Raw genomic sequence first — 16869 nt, forward strand, 5'->3', positions numbered from 1 at the left:
CTTTGAGCCAGAGATACACTCCCCACCCCCCCTGACGCCACTCCCCACCCCCCTGGCACCACCCCTCCCCACCCCCCTGGCACCACCCCTCCCCACCCCCCTGGCACCACCCCTCCCCACCCCCCTGGCACCACCCCTCCCAGGCATTCGGTTCATTGTCACCCAGGGGGCTGCAGTGACCTTCTGGCTCAGCAAGGGGGCAAATTGGCCTCCCCACCCCACCCCACCAGCCTGGATGCGCACGCGCGGTGGCTGCGGGTCCGGCCAGTGGAGGGAAGGTGGTGCGCACGCGTGGACGGGCGGCGGCCACGCATGCGCACCGCCGGGTTTGGCGGTTGACCGCGTGCTGGGGGCTGCGGCGGTTGGGGTTTGAATGCGGCCGGCGCGAAACTGGGTGTCCGAGAGGAGGGGGAGGCGGAAGGGGAGGAGGGGAAGGGTAGGCGACTCTTCTTTTGCTACGAACTCATTTTCGACATATAAAGTACGGGCGGTTAAAGTTACCCTTGCGTACCCACGAGTACATGGATTGAGCAGCAACGGCCTCCGCGCGCAACTGCGTCCTTCGGGGTGCCAACTCAGATCACATGTCTTCCTGGAGGTTTTGTCACGTGACTCCAATGGGGAGGGATGTGGGAGGAGCTGTGTGGAGGGGGAGGAGATCGGGGGGTGGGGGAGGAGCTGGGGGACGGAGGAGCTGGAGAGGGGCAGGAACTGGGTGGGTGGAGAGGAGCTTGGGGAGGATCCGGTTCGGGAGAGGAGCTGGGGGGGAGGGCCTGTATGGGGGTCGAGCTGGGGGGGAGCTCGGGGAGGGGGAGGAGCTGTCCCTGTGGCGGTGTCTCTGGGGTGGGGGAGGAGCTGGCCCAGTGGCGGTGTCACTGGGGTGGGGGAGGAGCTGGCTCAGTGGCGGTGTCACTGGGGTGGGGGAGGAGCTGGCCCAGTGGCGGTGTCACTGGGGTGGGGGAGGAGCTGGCCCAGTGGCGGTGTCACTGGGGTGGGGGAGGAGCTGGCCCTGTGGCGGTGTCACTGGGGTGGGGGAGGAGCTCGCCCTGTGGCGGTGTCACTGGGGTGGGGGAGGAGCTGGCCCTGTGGCGGTGTCACTGGGGTGGGGGAGGAGCTCGCCCTGTGGCGGTGTCACTCGGGTGGGGGAGGAGCTGGCCCTGTGGCGGTGTCACTGGGGTGGGGGAGGAGCTCGCCCTGTGGCGGTGTCACTGGGGTGGGGGAGGAGCTCGCCCTGTGGCGGTGTCACTGGGGTGGGGGAGGAGCTGGCCCAGTGGCGGTGTCACTGGGGTGGGGGAGGAGCTGGCCCAGTGGCGGTGTCACTGGGGTGGGGGAGGAGCTGGCCCAGTGGCGGTGTCACTGGGGTGGGGGAGGAGCTGGCCCTGTGGCGGTGTCACTGGGGTGGGGGAGGAGCTCGCCCTGTGGCGGTGTCACTGGGGTGGGGGAGGAGCTGGCCCTGTGGCGGTGTCACTGGGGTGGGGGAGGAGCTCGCCCTGTGGCGGTGTCACTCGGGTGGGGGAGGAGCTGGCCCTGTGGCGGTGTCACTGGGGTGGGGGAGGAGCTCGCCCTGTGGCGGTGTCACTGGGGTGGGGGAGGAGCTGGCCCTGTGGCGGTGTCACTGGGGTGGGGGAGGAGCAGGCCCAGTGGCGGTGTCACTGGGGTGGGGGAGGATCTCGCCCAGTGGCGGTGTCACTGGGGTGGGGGACGAGCTCGCACAGTGGCGGTGTCACTGGGGTGGGGGAGGAGCTCGCCCAGTGGCAGTGGTGCCACTGGACCGGAGACCCAGGGCTATTTTCCACGGCCCCGGGTTAGATTCCCACCAGGGAAGGTGGAACTCAGTGGAACATGATATGTTATTTATACGCCTGCCTCCCCCCTCCCCCCCAGAAGAATAGGCTCCTCCGGTGCAGCGCAGGAGGCCATTCGTCCCATCGAGTCTGTGACCGACTCTCCGAAAGAGCACCCGTCCAAGTCCTATCCCTGCAGCCCCGCCTAACACTGCACAAATGGGGCACAAGGGGCATGGCCAATCCATCTAACCTGCACATCTACGCATTATGGACTGTGGGAGAAAACCGGAGCACCCGGAGGAAACCCACGCAGACAGATACAGAGCTCTGTATTTGTTTGCCAGACCGTTGCCACTTATGGGAATAGACCGTGACATGTGCAGATGTTACAAGTGATAATGACCTGTACCTAACTTCACCATGCTGTGCCCGTACAATTCCTTACTCTTGCACTACATCTGGGTATGTTCCCAAGATGCAGATGAGAGGTGGAGGCGACATGCTCCCTTCTCCACACTGATGCCTGAGATGTCCTTTGCAGGCGTCCTTTACATTCAGGCGGCACTGGTGTTCCCGCATCACCCTGTTCTGCCTGTTGCGCCGGCCGCACGAAGGAGGGATTCAGATTAGCTGCTAACTCCCAGGGTCTCCTGGGTGGAAGGCCAGGGATGTGCTCCAGCGAATCTTCCGCCACCGGGGGCTCATCGGCCCCTCGGTTACGCCATGGGATGGAGTGGCAGCTGGAGTGAGCTCCAGAATCCTCAAAGTCATCTGGTGCTGCCAGTCCTGGAGACCTGCCATTGTTTGCACCACGTCCTCAGCCATGGTCCACAGGGACTGAGCCATGCTTCGGAGTTCTCGTGTCCCGAATCTGCCCTCTTGCCCAGGCTTTCCATTGAGGATGCCACCCTTGCAGTGTTGGCCTGGATGCCATGGATCACCGACAACATGTCCTGCGACAGAAGGCTTCTTGACTCCTCCATTTGGCCTGTAATTGCAGGAATGTCACTGACAGCCCATCCCTGTATTCCCAGATTTGCCTTTGTGTCTCCAGCAGCTGAGGCTCGCCAGATAGTGACCAGAAGCCTGCCTGCTAAGTTCTGCCACCAAAGTGTGTGTCTCTGCGATGGTAGATGGTGCAGTTGATAGCTGTTGCACTTATTCCGTGTCCTCTGAGATGTCCAACATTGCTGGTAGACAGGCCAGGCTCTTTGGTTGGCGTTCCTGCAAGGCAAGGGACATGATTTTAGTACATGGCCTACTCAACGGTTTGGAATACACACAACTCTTTTGAGATTGGTCATCTGGATGAAGGTGCAGTGGCTCTTCACTTTTGTCTTGAAGACCCTCCTCGCTCTCGGTGCAGGCCCGCTCTTCATTTGTGAGCTCCATGGCTCTCCTCCTACAGAGTTGTACTGACCCATGCTGCCACCGACTCCCAGGCCGGATTTGTCATTGTGCTGGAGTGTGCCTCCTGCCAGCTCGAGGGTATATTGTAGCCTGCCCCTCCTCCACGGCATCCGGCAAACAGCCGAGAGCCCCCTTCGTAAATTTAGGAGCTGGTTTCCTAGCTGTCGTCCTCCTGGTTTGAATAAGACTAAGGGCTGTGGAGCTATTTAATTGCAACACCCCCATCATTGAAGTACTCAGATGATCCCCAGGGCAGGTGAATCAAATGCTTTGTGCCTCAGGCTTGGTGTTTCTCATGTGGGGAAAATTTATTTTTTTAAAGTGCCTAAATATTGCGGTCCAAATGACTCTCAGGTTTTTTGGAAAATTCCTCCCATAGTGTTTGCTGACAGCTGGGTGCGTTATTGAGAATCTGTTTTGGTCGCAACTGGTAATTGTGAGAGTGTGGTGTGTTCCTCCGCAGTTTGCTTGTTAATTCCCATGTACCTCATATTCAGCTTGAATATTAGAGTGTGGGTTGTTGGAGACACAATGGGCCGAATGGCCTCCATCTGCACTGTAGGAAATCTATAATTCTAAGATAGATATTGAACTGCAACTTAGAAGCTCCAGAGCGTCATAATTGGGGGACAGCACAAAGATGAGCTGGGAAACTATTCCCAAACCCCACACTAACTCCCCCAACCCCTCACGGATCTCCCGCCACCCCTGACCCCCTCCACATCACCACGGAACTTCCTCACTAATTACTCGACCGCCAGTCTCCCAACGCCCAGCCAACCACTCTCCACTGACCACCTGACAACCGCACTGACCATTGTCATGTGAGAGTGCCTTTAAGGATTGGATGTTTAAGAAATGTACCTTTAAGAAATGAAGCTGATCATATTACCGAAGTGATGTCACGGGGGGGGGGGGGGGGGGCGGTGAGCTGAGCTCACTTCTGCTTTTGGGAGTTTTCGTTTCAGTTTGAAGAAAGCTTGGGTGTGGCTGTAAGCTGCATTGCTGGTGATCTCTGCCATGAAGGACTATCTCTTAATCGTTTGGTGAAATCGGAATTGTAAAAAGGTCTCAGTATTGAATATAAATCTAATGTGCTTCTGTTTGAAGGATTTGTTAAGTCTTTTGGATGTGTAAAGGAACAGTTTGCAGGATTGGGTAGTGTATTATTTTCGGGGTTATCTTTGAAGTAAGGGGTGTTAAGAGATCCAATGTTTATTTAAAAGGTTAATTTTGAGTTCATGGAATAAACATTGTTTTGTTTTAAAAACCACGTGTCCATAATTGTAATACTACACCTGGGGAACCAGCCGTGTGCTTCAAGAGCAACAATCCATTAAAGGGGGGGGGGGGTTGGTTGAACTCCATGATACATTTTGGGGTTCTGAAAACACCTCTCCCATAACAATTGGGGGCTCGAGGGGGATAAAAGTCTATCTATTGGATTGGACTTTGTGAACTTAAAGACAGTGAAGGATTGTTGCTTTTCCGGTGTGGTATTTTAGTTTAGGTGGGGAGAGTGTTGTGAACAATGGCTCTTTCGGAGGCTCAGAAGTTTTTGGGGGTGGACACGGTAACACGTGATATCTTACTGACAGAGACTAAAAACAGACTGTCAGGTTGGGCAAAAGCATTGCAGCTAACACTGCCTAGCAAAATACGAAAAGATGAGGTACTTAACGTGGTATCTGCACATTTACGTTTGCCTGTGATACATTCTGACTCATTAGATATGGCAAAGCTCCAGTTGCAGATTAAGCAATTTGAACATGAAAAAGAATTAAAGCAACTTGAACATGAAAAAGAATTAAAGCGGCTTGAATATGCAATGAGAGAAAAAGAAAGAGATAGAGAGGAAAAAGAAAAGGAGAGAGAAGAAAGAAACAAAGAAAGAGATAGAGAGGAAAGGGAAAAACAGAGAGCGTTTGAACTTCGGAAAATGGCTCTGAAACATGAAAATCAGTTCAAATTGGCAGACGCAAAGGGACACGTACAGTTGGAAGAGATGGATGAGGATAATGAGACAGAGCGTCATAGTCGAAGACGTGGTGCGGATCTATTTAAATATGTCCAAGCATTGCCAAGGTTTGACAAGAAGGAGGTAGAAGCCTTTTTCATTTCATTTGAGAAGGTAGCTAAACAAATGCAATGGCCACAGGACATGTGGGTATTACTGATTCAAACAAAGCTGGTAGGTAGGGCTAGTGAAGTGTTTGCATCACTACTGGAGGAGGTATCTGGAACATATGAGGAGGTTAAGAAATCCATCTTAAGTGCATATGAGCTAGTGCCTGAAGCTTACAGACAAAGGTTTAGAAATTTAAGGAAATAATTTGGTCAAACATACATGGAGTTTGAAAGACTCAAACAGAGTAATTTTGATAGGTGGATAAGAGCTTTGAAAATAGACCAAACATGAAGCTCTCAGAGAAATTATACTTTTGGCAGAGTTTAAAAATTCAATTCCTGTTGTAGTGAGAACTCGTGTGGAAGAACAGAGGGTTAAAACTGCAAGATTAGCAGCAGAAATGGCAGATGATTATGAATTAGTTCATAAATCAAAGATTGGTTTCCGACATCAATTTCAGCCGATGAGGGATAGAAACTGGGGACATGACAAATACTCAAGAGGTAAAGGTAAAGGTGATCTGATGGGAGACAATAAAGAGAATGTACCTCAGATTAAAAAAGAAATCCAGGAGGGTGGAAAAGAGATGAAAAGTTTCAAATGTTATCACTGTAATAAACTAGGTCATGTAAAGTCACAGTGTTGGTGGTTGAAGAAAAGCACTGGAAAGGTTGATGTGGGAAAACAGGATAAGACAGTGGAATTTGTTAGATTGGTAAAGGAAAGCCCAAGGGAAGCGAAGGAGATGCAAACAATTGTACAGCCTGTTCAAGAAGTAATTGTTAAGAAGGTGCCAGATGTCTTTAAAGAATTTACTTGTGTGGGTAAAGTTTACTCATGTGCATCAGGAGGAGAAGGTAAAGAAGTCACAATTTTAAGAGATACAGGGGCTAGTCAATCTTTAATGGTAAGAGATGAGGAATTATGTAGTTTGGGAAGAATGTTGCCAGAAAAGGTGGTGATATGTGGAATTCAGGGTGAGAGGAGTAGTGTTCCATTATATAAGGTAAGTTGGAAAGTTCAGTGAAGAGTGGTGAAGTGGTAGTAGGAGGAATAGATAAACTATCTTGTCCAGGAATACAGTTTATCTTGGGTAATGATATAGTTGGATCGCAGGTGGGAGTGATGCGTACTGTGGTTGATAAGGCAGTGGAAAATCAGACAACTGAAGGGTTGAAGGACGAATATCCTGGGATTTTTCCGGATTGTGTAGTAACAAGGTCACAAAGTCACAGGTTAAGACAAGAGGAGAAATCAAAGAGTGAAGATGAAGTTGAAGGGCAATTATCAGAAACGATTTTTGATCAGATGGTTGAAAAAGAACAAGAACAGGTGGAGGATGAGGTGGATATTTTTAGCTCAGGAAAATTGGCGGAGTTACAATAGAAAGATGTAGAAATAAAACAGATATATCAGAAAGCATGTACGGAACAAGAATCTGAGAGCATACCAGAGTATTATTACTGTAAAAGTGATGTCTTGATGAGAAAATGGAGACCTGTACATATGCAGGTAGATGAAAAGTGGGCAGAAGTTCATCAAGTAGTATTGCCGGTAGGGTATAGAAAGGAGGTGTTGCAAGTTGCACATGAGGTACCAGTGGGAGGTCATTTGGGAATAAGGAAAACTCAAGCTAAAATCCAGAAACATTTTTATTGGCCTGGACTACATAAAGATGTAGTAATATTTTGTCAATCATGTCACATATGTCAAATGATAGGGAAACCTCAAGCAGTGATGAAACCGGCGCCCTTAATACCCATTCCAGCATTTGAGGAATCTTTTATGAGGGTCCTAATTGATTGTGTAGGACCGCTTTCTAAAACAAAAAGTGGGAATCAATATCTTTTGACTATAATGGATGTATCTATTAAGTTTCCAGAGGCCATTCCAGTACCTAATATTACAGTTAAAAGGATTGTGGAGGAGTTACTTAAATTCTTTACTAGATATGGACTACCCACAGAAATTCAATCGGATCAAGGATCGAATTTTACTTCAAAGTTATTCAAAAAAGTTATGGATAGCTTAGGAATAAAACAATTTAAATCAACTGCGTACCATCCAGAAACGCAGGGAGTGTTAGAAAGGTGGCATTAACGACAATGTTGAGGGCGTATTGTCAAGATTATCCAGAGGATTGGGATAAAGGAATCCCATTCGTATTGTTTGTAATTAGGGATGCATCTAATGAGTCTTCCAAATTTAGTCTTTTTGAACTAATTTTTGGTCATGAGATAAGCGGACCCCTTAAATTGATTAAAGAAAAATTGGTGGGTGAGAAATCGGAAATTACACTATTGGATTACGTGTCAAATTTTAGGGAACAATTAAATAGAGCAGGTGAATTGGCTAGACAACATTTGTCATGTGAGAGTGCCTTTAAGAATTGGATGTTTAGGAAATGTACCTTTCAGAAATGAAGCTGATCATATTATTGAAGTGATGTCACGGGCGGGGCGGGGGGGGGGGGGGAACTGAGCTCACTTCTGCTTTTGGGAGTTTTAGTTTCAGTTTGAAGAAAGCTTGGGTGTGGCTGTGAGCTGCATTGCTGGTGATCTCTGCCATGAAGGACTATCTCTTAATCATTTGGTGAAATTGGAATTGTAAAAAGGTCTTAGTATTGAATATAAATCTAATGTGTTTCTGTTTGAAGGATTTGTTAAGTCTTTTGGATGTGTAAAGCAACAGTTTGCAGGATTGGGTAGTGTTGTATTATTTTCGGGGTTATCTTTGAAGGAAGGGGTGTTAAGAGATCCAATGTTTATTTAAAAGGTTAATTTGAGTTCATTAAATAAACATTGTTTTGTTTTAAAAACCGCGTGTCCTTAATTGTAATACTACACCTGGGGAACAAGCCGTGTGCTTCAAAAGCAACAATCCATTAAAGGGAGGAGGGTTGGTTGAACTCCATGATACATTTTGGGGTTCTGAAAACACCTCTCCAATAACACCATCTAGTCCCTCACTGACCACACAACTGCTACCCCATCACTGACCACATGATCCCTCTCCACTGACCACCAACCTCCACTGCCACTGACCATACCTAACTACCTGACCTCAGTCGCTTCCTCAGCTAATTGACTCCCACCCCCCCTCCACTAATCACCCACCCCTAACGAACTGCGCCAATGCCTAGACGGTATTGGATTGAAAAAGAACAAAATAATGCAAGCGAATGTGTGTTATCTTGGTAAAAACACCGGGCCTTCATTTTATGCCTGCTTGCTATACAATCATCATTTGTGTAACCAGCTACATAAGAATCTGACTTCAATGGAATACAACCATACAAAGAAATGGATAATTAGTGTACTCCTGTTCACACTACACTGAAGTGTCAATTTGGACTATGTGTTCAGCCCTGCAGTGACACATAAATCTATAGCCTTCAGACTTCAAGGCAAAAGTAACAACTGAGTTGAGTTGACATGAAGACAAACTATTTATTTGAACCTTTGAAATATTAACGTACACCTGATATGGGCCTGCTTTTTAACATCCAACAGATTTTTTATTTATTTGTAAGTAAGTGTGCCTGTATTTGAATGTTGTACAAACCTGAAATATCTGCAACATATAGTTCTATTCACAGGTAAGTTAACAGATAAGCTATCGATTGAATTTCTTTGAGAATGTATTAAAACGAAGATGGTGCCAGTTTTTGTTTCCAAGCATATTAATGAAATGAAATGAAAATTGCTTATTGTCACAAGTAGGCTTCAAATGAAGTTACTGTAGAAAGCCCCTGGTCGCCACATTTCGGTGTCTGTTCGGGCAGGCTGGTACGGGAATTGAACCATGCTGCTGGCCTGCCTTGGTCTGCTTTAAAAGCCAGCTCTTTAGCCCTGTGCTAAACCATAATGCACAAATTGGAAATTGTTGTTGCCTTTATCCTTGGTATTCTTGCGAATTATCTAAATGAGTGCGAGGCATCAAGCTTCGATAACGTGTGTTTTTTCAGCAATACTCTTTTGATTGATTTGCATGATTTCCAAAAACCTTCAGTGTTATGACCTGGCAGATGCTAAGAGCCATGCAAACTAAATCCCAAGTGGAATTGAGCAAGTTATCACAAGCATTTTCGATTTGTATTTTTCGATGAGAATTTATGTGTATCGAAGAGGGGAGCCACAAATTCCAGTAACGCTTTTGAAGATGTAAAATATTAAACTAAAACACTTATTGAGAAGCAAACTTAGACAGACTAGATTACATTTACACCGTCAAAATTAGTCTTATAGAACATTCCCCCCAAAAGATTCCTATAAACACCCTTTTAGGCAATAATGCTTATAGACGTCTTGGGTGATTCTCTGCGTTGCGGCTAGTGCACGTCCCACTCTTCCGGGAGAATAGTGGGAGAGCCCCTGAACGGGGTTTGAGCCGGACACCAAATGGTAGCGCGATGCTCCCAGCCCACGGCACCTGACGCAATTTGGTTCTTATCCTTGCTGGGCGTAAACCAGATGAGCATATTTAAATGGCCTGTTAAAAGACAAAGGGCATGATTCTCTGCTCCCGCGCCGGTTGGGAGAATCGCCTGGCGCGACATTTTTCCCCGCGACGCTGGCCCGACGCCCTCCCCTGATTCACCCAAGCGGCGAGAACGGCCCCGTCGAGTTCTGTGCGGCGCAGGCTGGAGAATCGCCCGGGACCCCAAAATGGCGATTCTCCGCTACACCCGCTATTCTCCGGCCCGGATGGGCCGAGTGGCCTGCCCAAAACGACAGCTTCCCACCGGAGCCATCCACACCTGGTGGCTGCCGGCGGGAACAGCGCGGGAACTCTGGGGGAGGCGGCCTGTGGGGGGGGCGAGGGGGGTCTTTCACCGGGGTAGGACTCAAAAGGGGTCTGGCCCGCGATCGGTGCCCACCGACTGGCGGGCCGGCCTCTCTGAAGGAGGAACTCCTTTCCTCTGCGGCCCGCAAGATCCATCCGACATCTTGGGCGCGATTCTCCGCTCCCGCGACTAAGTGTTCACGACGGCGCGAAACGGCCCGGATCTCGACCGATTCAAGGCCCGAAAATGGGCTAGGATCGGGGCCGCGAGAAACTCGGGCGTGTCGCGAAAGCAGCGTCGTCAGCATGCGCCGGGCATAAAAGCGGCGCCGCATCATCCGCCGCGTAACTGTCGTCACCCGCGCATGCGTGGTTGCTGTCCTCCCCGAGGCCGCTCCGCAAGAAGATGTCAGATGTATCTTGCGGGGCGCGGAGGAAAGGAAGTCCTCCTTCAGAGAGGCCGGACCCCTTTTGAGTCCGACCCCGGTGAAAGAACCCCCCTCGCCCCCCCCCCCCACAGGCCCACCCCCCCAGCGTTCCCGCGCTGTGCTCGCCGGCAGTGACCGGGTGAGGATGGCGCCGGCGGGAAGCCGTCGTTTTGGGCTGGCCGCTCGGCCCATCGGGGCCGGAGAATAGCGGGTGTAGCGGAGAATCGCCATTTTGGGTGTCCCGGGCGATTCTCCGGCCTGCGCCACGCAGAACTCAATGGGGCCGTTCTCGCCGCTTGGGTGAATCGCGGGAGGGCATCAGACCGGCGTCGCGGTGAAAAATGGCGATTCTCCCAACCGGCGCAGGAGCGGAGAATCGCGGCCCTCCTTGCGGGGCGGCCTCGGGGATGACGGCAACCACGCATGCACGGATTGGCGCTGGCTGGCGCCGGCCAACCCGTGCATGCGCGGGTGACGGCAGTTACGCGGCGAATGACGCGGCACCGCTTTTATGCGGCGCCAATGCCCGGCCCGTGCTGACGCGCTGCTTTCGCAACACGCCCCCCGAGTTTCTCGCGGCCCTGATCCGAGCCCATTTTCGGGCCCTGAATAGGTCGAGATCGGGGCCGTTTCGCGCTGTCGTGAGCCACGACGGCGTGGGCACTTATTCGTGGGAGCAGAGAATTGCGCCTAAAGTTTCCCGCCTCCTGGGATTCAGTCCATTTGATCTATAAACGGCTCCAGTAATATTACCACAAGGTACCCACTGTTTCTGTAGGGAAGAGTTATCTCAGGGCTTCTGTCTCTCCCCCATTCTGCTATGGAATTGTTAAAAAATTCCAACAACTTTAAAACAAAACCCGCGGACCGTCACAAGGTTGGCTGAAATCTGCTTCACTTTGCTACTTTTCATCACTCTCTCCCAGCACACAGCACACTCCATGTGATCTTACGTGGCTACCCCTCATCACAGCTTCCAACCTCTTAAATATGGTTTACCTCTTTCACCTTTTCACATTGTCCTTATCTTTCTTTGATATTTATCTTTTTTACAAAATTTAAACCTTTATGTGTTCCTTATGGCCCCACTGTCAGGTAAAGTAAAATGTAATAAATTTGCCATATTTATTTATTTATGACCTTTTCCCAGTTGTAAACACCTTTTCACTTTCTTTTGAAATTTAACACCAGATTAAAGTCCAACATGTTTATTTCGAAGATGGTTATATTGTCTATATCCATGTTTCCGGAGCCCACCTCTTCATTCACCTGAGGAAGGAGCAGTGCTCCAAAAGCTAGTGATTTGAAATAAACCTGTTGGACTTTAATCTGGTGTTGTAAGACTTCTTACTGTGCCCACCCCAGTCCAACACCGGCATCTCCACATCATTGAAATTTAACAACTGAAGACAACCTTCTTTATCTCCCAATACAAATTTCTACCAATGTCGTATTTACCTGGAGGACAACCAAGTCAGCCTTATTCACTTCAAATCCCTACCTTTCACACTTAGACACTGATGTTCTAAACCAGGCAGCCTAACTATCTTCAGTTTATTTAAATTTGTCTCACAGCCACACAGCCTGCATAAACCTGCTTCACAGAATAACACGATAAACCCTAAAAATATTAAAATAACAACATTTTCTTGAGAACAGAGCACTTTCCAGGTAATTTGAATGTCAATTGTTCTCTTTTTGTGTTTCAATATCTTTTTAAATTTCTGTTCAGTTGCAGGATCTTGATTAACCAGTTCAATTTGTCTCTGCTGCTATGCTTAAGTTCCTTCGTCTTCTCCTTTGTCCAATTTGCCTGGCCTACAAATGTGAATGGCACATACGACTGAGTAACTTTACTAACCGTGATCAATTCACAGCCACCATCCTGCAGCAAACTCCAAGTGCCAACCTTGATCTTGTGTTTAAAAATTTATCTGACCAGGGTATTGATCTTTTTGACAGACTTGACGTAAGTATGCTACATACCAATTCTCAGAACTGAACTAAGATGTTACATATAAATGTTACTTCCTGTAAACTAATCAACTGGTTACAAATAGTGTGCACTTCTTATCAGCAAACTTGACTTTCTGCCACAATTTTTCCATTTATATTTTAATGGATTTTGTTCATAAAAGGATTGATCATAAAAGGTTATTTGCAAACAATTTATAATTTATATAATTTATAAGTTCACATATCACAGTTATACCTGTGAGAATGTAAAATGTTAGAGATTAGTGAAAGTGTATTTGGCTCACACACAGACAGGAGAAATTATGTTTGCATATAGGGAAATAGCACAGACACTAAGCAAATACTTTGTAACTGTCTTCGTGGTTGGAAACACAAAAATTCCAGAAATGTGACCCAAGTGTCTAGTGAGAATGAAAAGTTAAAAAAAAAAATCAGTATAAGTAAAGAAATAGTACTGGAGAAATCAACAGGATTAAGTGGCAATGAATCCCTTGACAAAGAGTCAACCAGACTCGAAACGTTAGCTCCCTTCTCCCTCCACAGATGCTGTCAGACCTGCCGAGATTGTCCAGTATTTTTTGTTTTTTGTTTCAGATTCCAGCTTTTGTCTTAATGACTCCCTTGTACTTGCTACCCAAAATATTTGATATGAGTTTTGCTTTCATTTTTTAAAATAATAATCTTTGTTATTGTCACAAGTAGGCTTACATTAACATCGCAATGGTATTACTGTGAAAATCCGCCAGTCACCACACTCTGGCTTCTGTTCGGGTACACTGAGGGTAGAATTCAGAATGTCCAATTCATCTAACAAGCACGTCTTTTGGGACTTGTGGGAGGGAACCGGAGCACCCGGAGGAAACTCACGCAGACACGGGGAGAACGTGCAGACTCCGCACAGACAGTGATCCAAGCCGGGAATCGAACCCAGGTCCCTGGCGTTGTGAAGCAACAGTGCTAACCACTGTGCCACCATGCTGCCTTGTACTCCATGCTCTCAATTACAATTTGCCATCAATAGTTCCAATTTGGAATGAATTTGATATCAATTGATAGTGTGCTCGAAGAAATCCTGACACACTCAAACTTATCCCAGGGCGCTCAAAGCTATCATGAACTCCCAAACGTTATCTCCGTGCATTCAAAGCTATCACATACACTCAACAGCCTGCATTGAAAAATACAAGTGATGCATTATTTAAATAATGGTCTGTGATTTCCTGGTTCTCCAGGTCAGATTTGTGGGGTACTACAGAATGTACAGAGGGGAAGTGAAAAAGCACATTAGGGATTATGAGAAAAGACTGGCAGTCAACAAAAGGGGATCCCAAAATCTTTTATTGGCATACAAATAGTAAAAGGATGGTAAAAGGAGGGGTAGGGCTGATTCAGGACATAATAGGGAATTTACACATGGAGGCTGGGGCCATGGCTGAGGTGTTAAACAAATACTTACTCCTTCTTTACCAAGGAGATGGATACCCAGGATATGGTGACAGACAAGCAAACTGTCCCAACAAGGGTTCAAAATTGCTAAGGAGGAAATGTCGAATGAACTGTCAGTACTGAAATTTGACAAGACACCAGGACCAGCTGAGACGCATCCAAGGATATTGAAGGAAATGAGAATGGAAATTGCAGGGGCGCTGGCCATTATCTTCCAGTCTTCCCTGGACACAAGAGGACCGGGGAAATGCAAATGTTACTCCCTTGCTTAAAAAGGCTGGAAGGACAATTACTGGCCAATCGGTTTAACATCAATGGTGGGCAAGCTTCTGGAAACAGTTATTCAGGATAGAATTAGTAGTCACATGGAAAAATATGGGTTGATGAGGATAAGCCGGTCTTTTAAGGGGAAATCATGTTTAACTAACTGGAGTTTTTTTGAGGAGTTAACAGAAAGCGCCGATGAGGTTAATACTGTTGATGTGGTTTACATGGACTTCCAAAAGGCATTTGATACAGTGCCACACAACAGACTTGTGAGAAAAGTTATAGCTCATGGAATAAAAGGGGCAGTATCAATGTGGATACAAAATTGGTTGAGTAATAGGAGGCAGAGAGTAGCGGTCAATGGATATATTTCAGACTGAAGGAAGGTTTATAGAGGCGTTCCCCAGGCAATCGGGATCCATATTGGGACCATTGCCGTTCCGGATATATCGCTGGCGATTCCTTGAAATCGAGCATGACATCCGTCAGGCTTGGTGAGTCTTCAGGTGTCTGAGGAACGCAGTTGTGGAGCCACAATTCCTTCCGTAGTGGTGGCATGTTATTGCCCGTGGTGTGGAATTCACAGCCCTTGGCTGGCTTTTTTCTGCTGCTGCCGTTCTGCCTCGCTGTCAAGTCACTAAGCTTCGAAACAGTTTGCGCCGTGATGCACCAGGTAGAACCATGCCAGGCAGTCCACAGCCTTCTCCCAGTCAGTGCTGTCAATGCCCCCTGATTATATATTAATGATCTAGATCATGGTGTGCAGGGGACAATTTCAAAACTTGCAGATGACACAGAACTTGGAAGTATTGTAAACTGTGAAAAAGACAGCGTTGAACTCCTAAAGGTCATGGAAAAGGTGGTGGAGTGGATTGATAGGTGGCTGGTGAAATTCAATGCAGAGAAGTGTGAGATGATGCATTTTGGTAGAAAGAAAATGGAGAGACAATATAAAATAAGGAATAAAATTCTTAAGAGGGTGCAGGAGCAGAGGGACCTGGGTGTATATGTGCATAGATCATTAGTGGTGGTAAGGCAGGTGGAGAGAGCAGTTAGTAAAGCCTATAGTATTCTGAGCTTTATTAATAGGGACAAAGTACAAGAGCAAGGAGGTTGTGCTGAACTTGTACAAGACACTAGTTAGACCTCAGCTGGAATATTGTGTACCGTTCTGGGCGCCACACTATAGGAAGGATGTGAACGCATTGGAGAGAGAGCAGAAGAGGCTTACAAGGACGGTTCCGGGGATGAGAAACTTCAGTGATGAGGAGAGAAGAAGACCGAGAGGAGATTTGATCGAGATGTTCAAAATCTCGACGGGGCTGGATAGAGTAGACGGGGAGAAACTGTTCCTGCTCGGAAAAGGATGGGGAACGCGAGGGGCACAGATTTTAAATGATTTGCAAAAGAAGCAAATGCGATATGGGAATTTCTTTTCACACGAGTAGTTTGGGTTGAATGCACTACCTGGAAGTGTGGTGCAGACAGGTTCAATCAAGGCTTTCAACAGGTCATTAAATGATTACTTGAATAGTGTTACAACCCCCTGGGTTCAGCTCCACTTGATCCAGAGTGGCAACACAATTGAAATTAATAAATAATCCTCAGAAACACCCAAAGTCTTTGGCCCTTGGTTGGCCAATAACTACAATCATCAGGTTAGTAAATTTAAACACAATTAAGTTTATTGATATCAATAACTATAATTAAATATGCAGCAAATACAGCAGGTTAACTATTATCCAATTCCTACCACCACCCCCCCCCCCATTTAAACTCGTCCCAGTCTCTACACACACACACACACACGAGACAGACAAACACAGAAGAGAGAAGAGGGGGATAAAATAATGAGTAAAAGATAAGTCTTTATTTCAGATTTTGTATTCTAGCACCTTCCATCACTTTAGTCGTTTAGTTCAGGATTTCAGTTTTCAGTCTAATGGTTTTCACTGTAGATTCATTTGGGTCTCGACAGTTTCGGAAATACAGCAGCTATCCAGCTTTTCTGATGAAACGAGGGAGAGAGAGCAGGTCCTTGTCCATCAGGTCTTCAACTGTGCTTCCCCTGACTGTGCTTCCCCAGGCTCTCTGAAACTCATCGCACTCAGGCAGGACCCAATCACCACCTGTTAGTGGGCAGAATCTGGCCTTTTGGTCAATTCATGGGCTACCAGCCAACCAATTGAACCAAGTCTCACTGATCTCTTGGGTGCTGAAAAGTCTTGAGGTTTGCTGCCTGAAAGCTGGCAGAGTGTTCTCTTTTGTAACTTTTAACTCCCACATTTACTCTGCTCGACTTAAAGATAAATGTCCATTAAGCATCCATGGGCCAATATGATAACAGCAAAAATGTAGAAAGGGGAATTAAGGGGATCAACAGGAAGGGCCCTTACAATAGAAACAACGTACATGGGTATGGGGGGGGGGAGGCAGGAGAATGGCACTAAGTCATGATGTTTGTTTGAGAGCCAGTGGAAACACGATGGGCCAAATGATCCCCTGCGCCATGACAATTCTGTGAGTCTAATGATGTGCAGATAAGTGTTACACATTGAACTGACTGAATCTGATCATGACCATGGCTTTTCATGTTCAAATATTTTATATTTACTCATGGGATGTGGGTGTTGTTGGCAAG

The 16869-nt window shown here is 47.4% G+C and overlaps 1 protein-coding gene across 1 annotated transcript in view; it reads left to right on the forward strand.

Moving 5' to 3' along the window:
- Nucleotides 1–9191: 9191 nt before the first annotated feature.
- LOC140402242 (cation channel sperm-associated auxiliary subunit gamma-like) overlaps nt 9192–16869 on the forward strand; it is a 317982-nt gene continuing 310304 nt past the window's right edge. Inside the window, exons 1-2 of the mRNA XM_072489871.1 lie at nt 9192–9278; nt 12322–12507. Coding sequence (XP_072345972.1) covers nt 9192–9278; nt 12322–12507 — 273 coding nt within the window. The remainder of the gene's footprint in view (nt 9279–12321; nt 12508–16869) is intronic.

This window comes from Scyliorhinus torazame, chromosome 25 (genome assembly GCF_047496885.1).
Source record: "Scyliorhinus torazame isolate Kashiwa2021f chromosome 25, sScyTor2.1, whole genome shotgun sequence".
Lineage (NCBI taxonomy): Eukaryota > Metazoa > Chordata > Chondrichthyes > Carcharhiniformes > Scyliorhinidae > Scyliorhinus > Scyliorhinus torazame.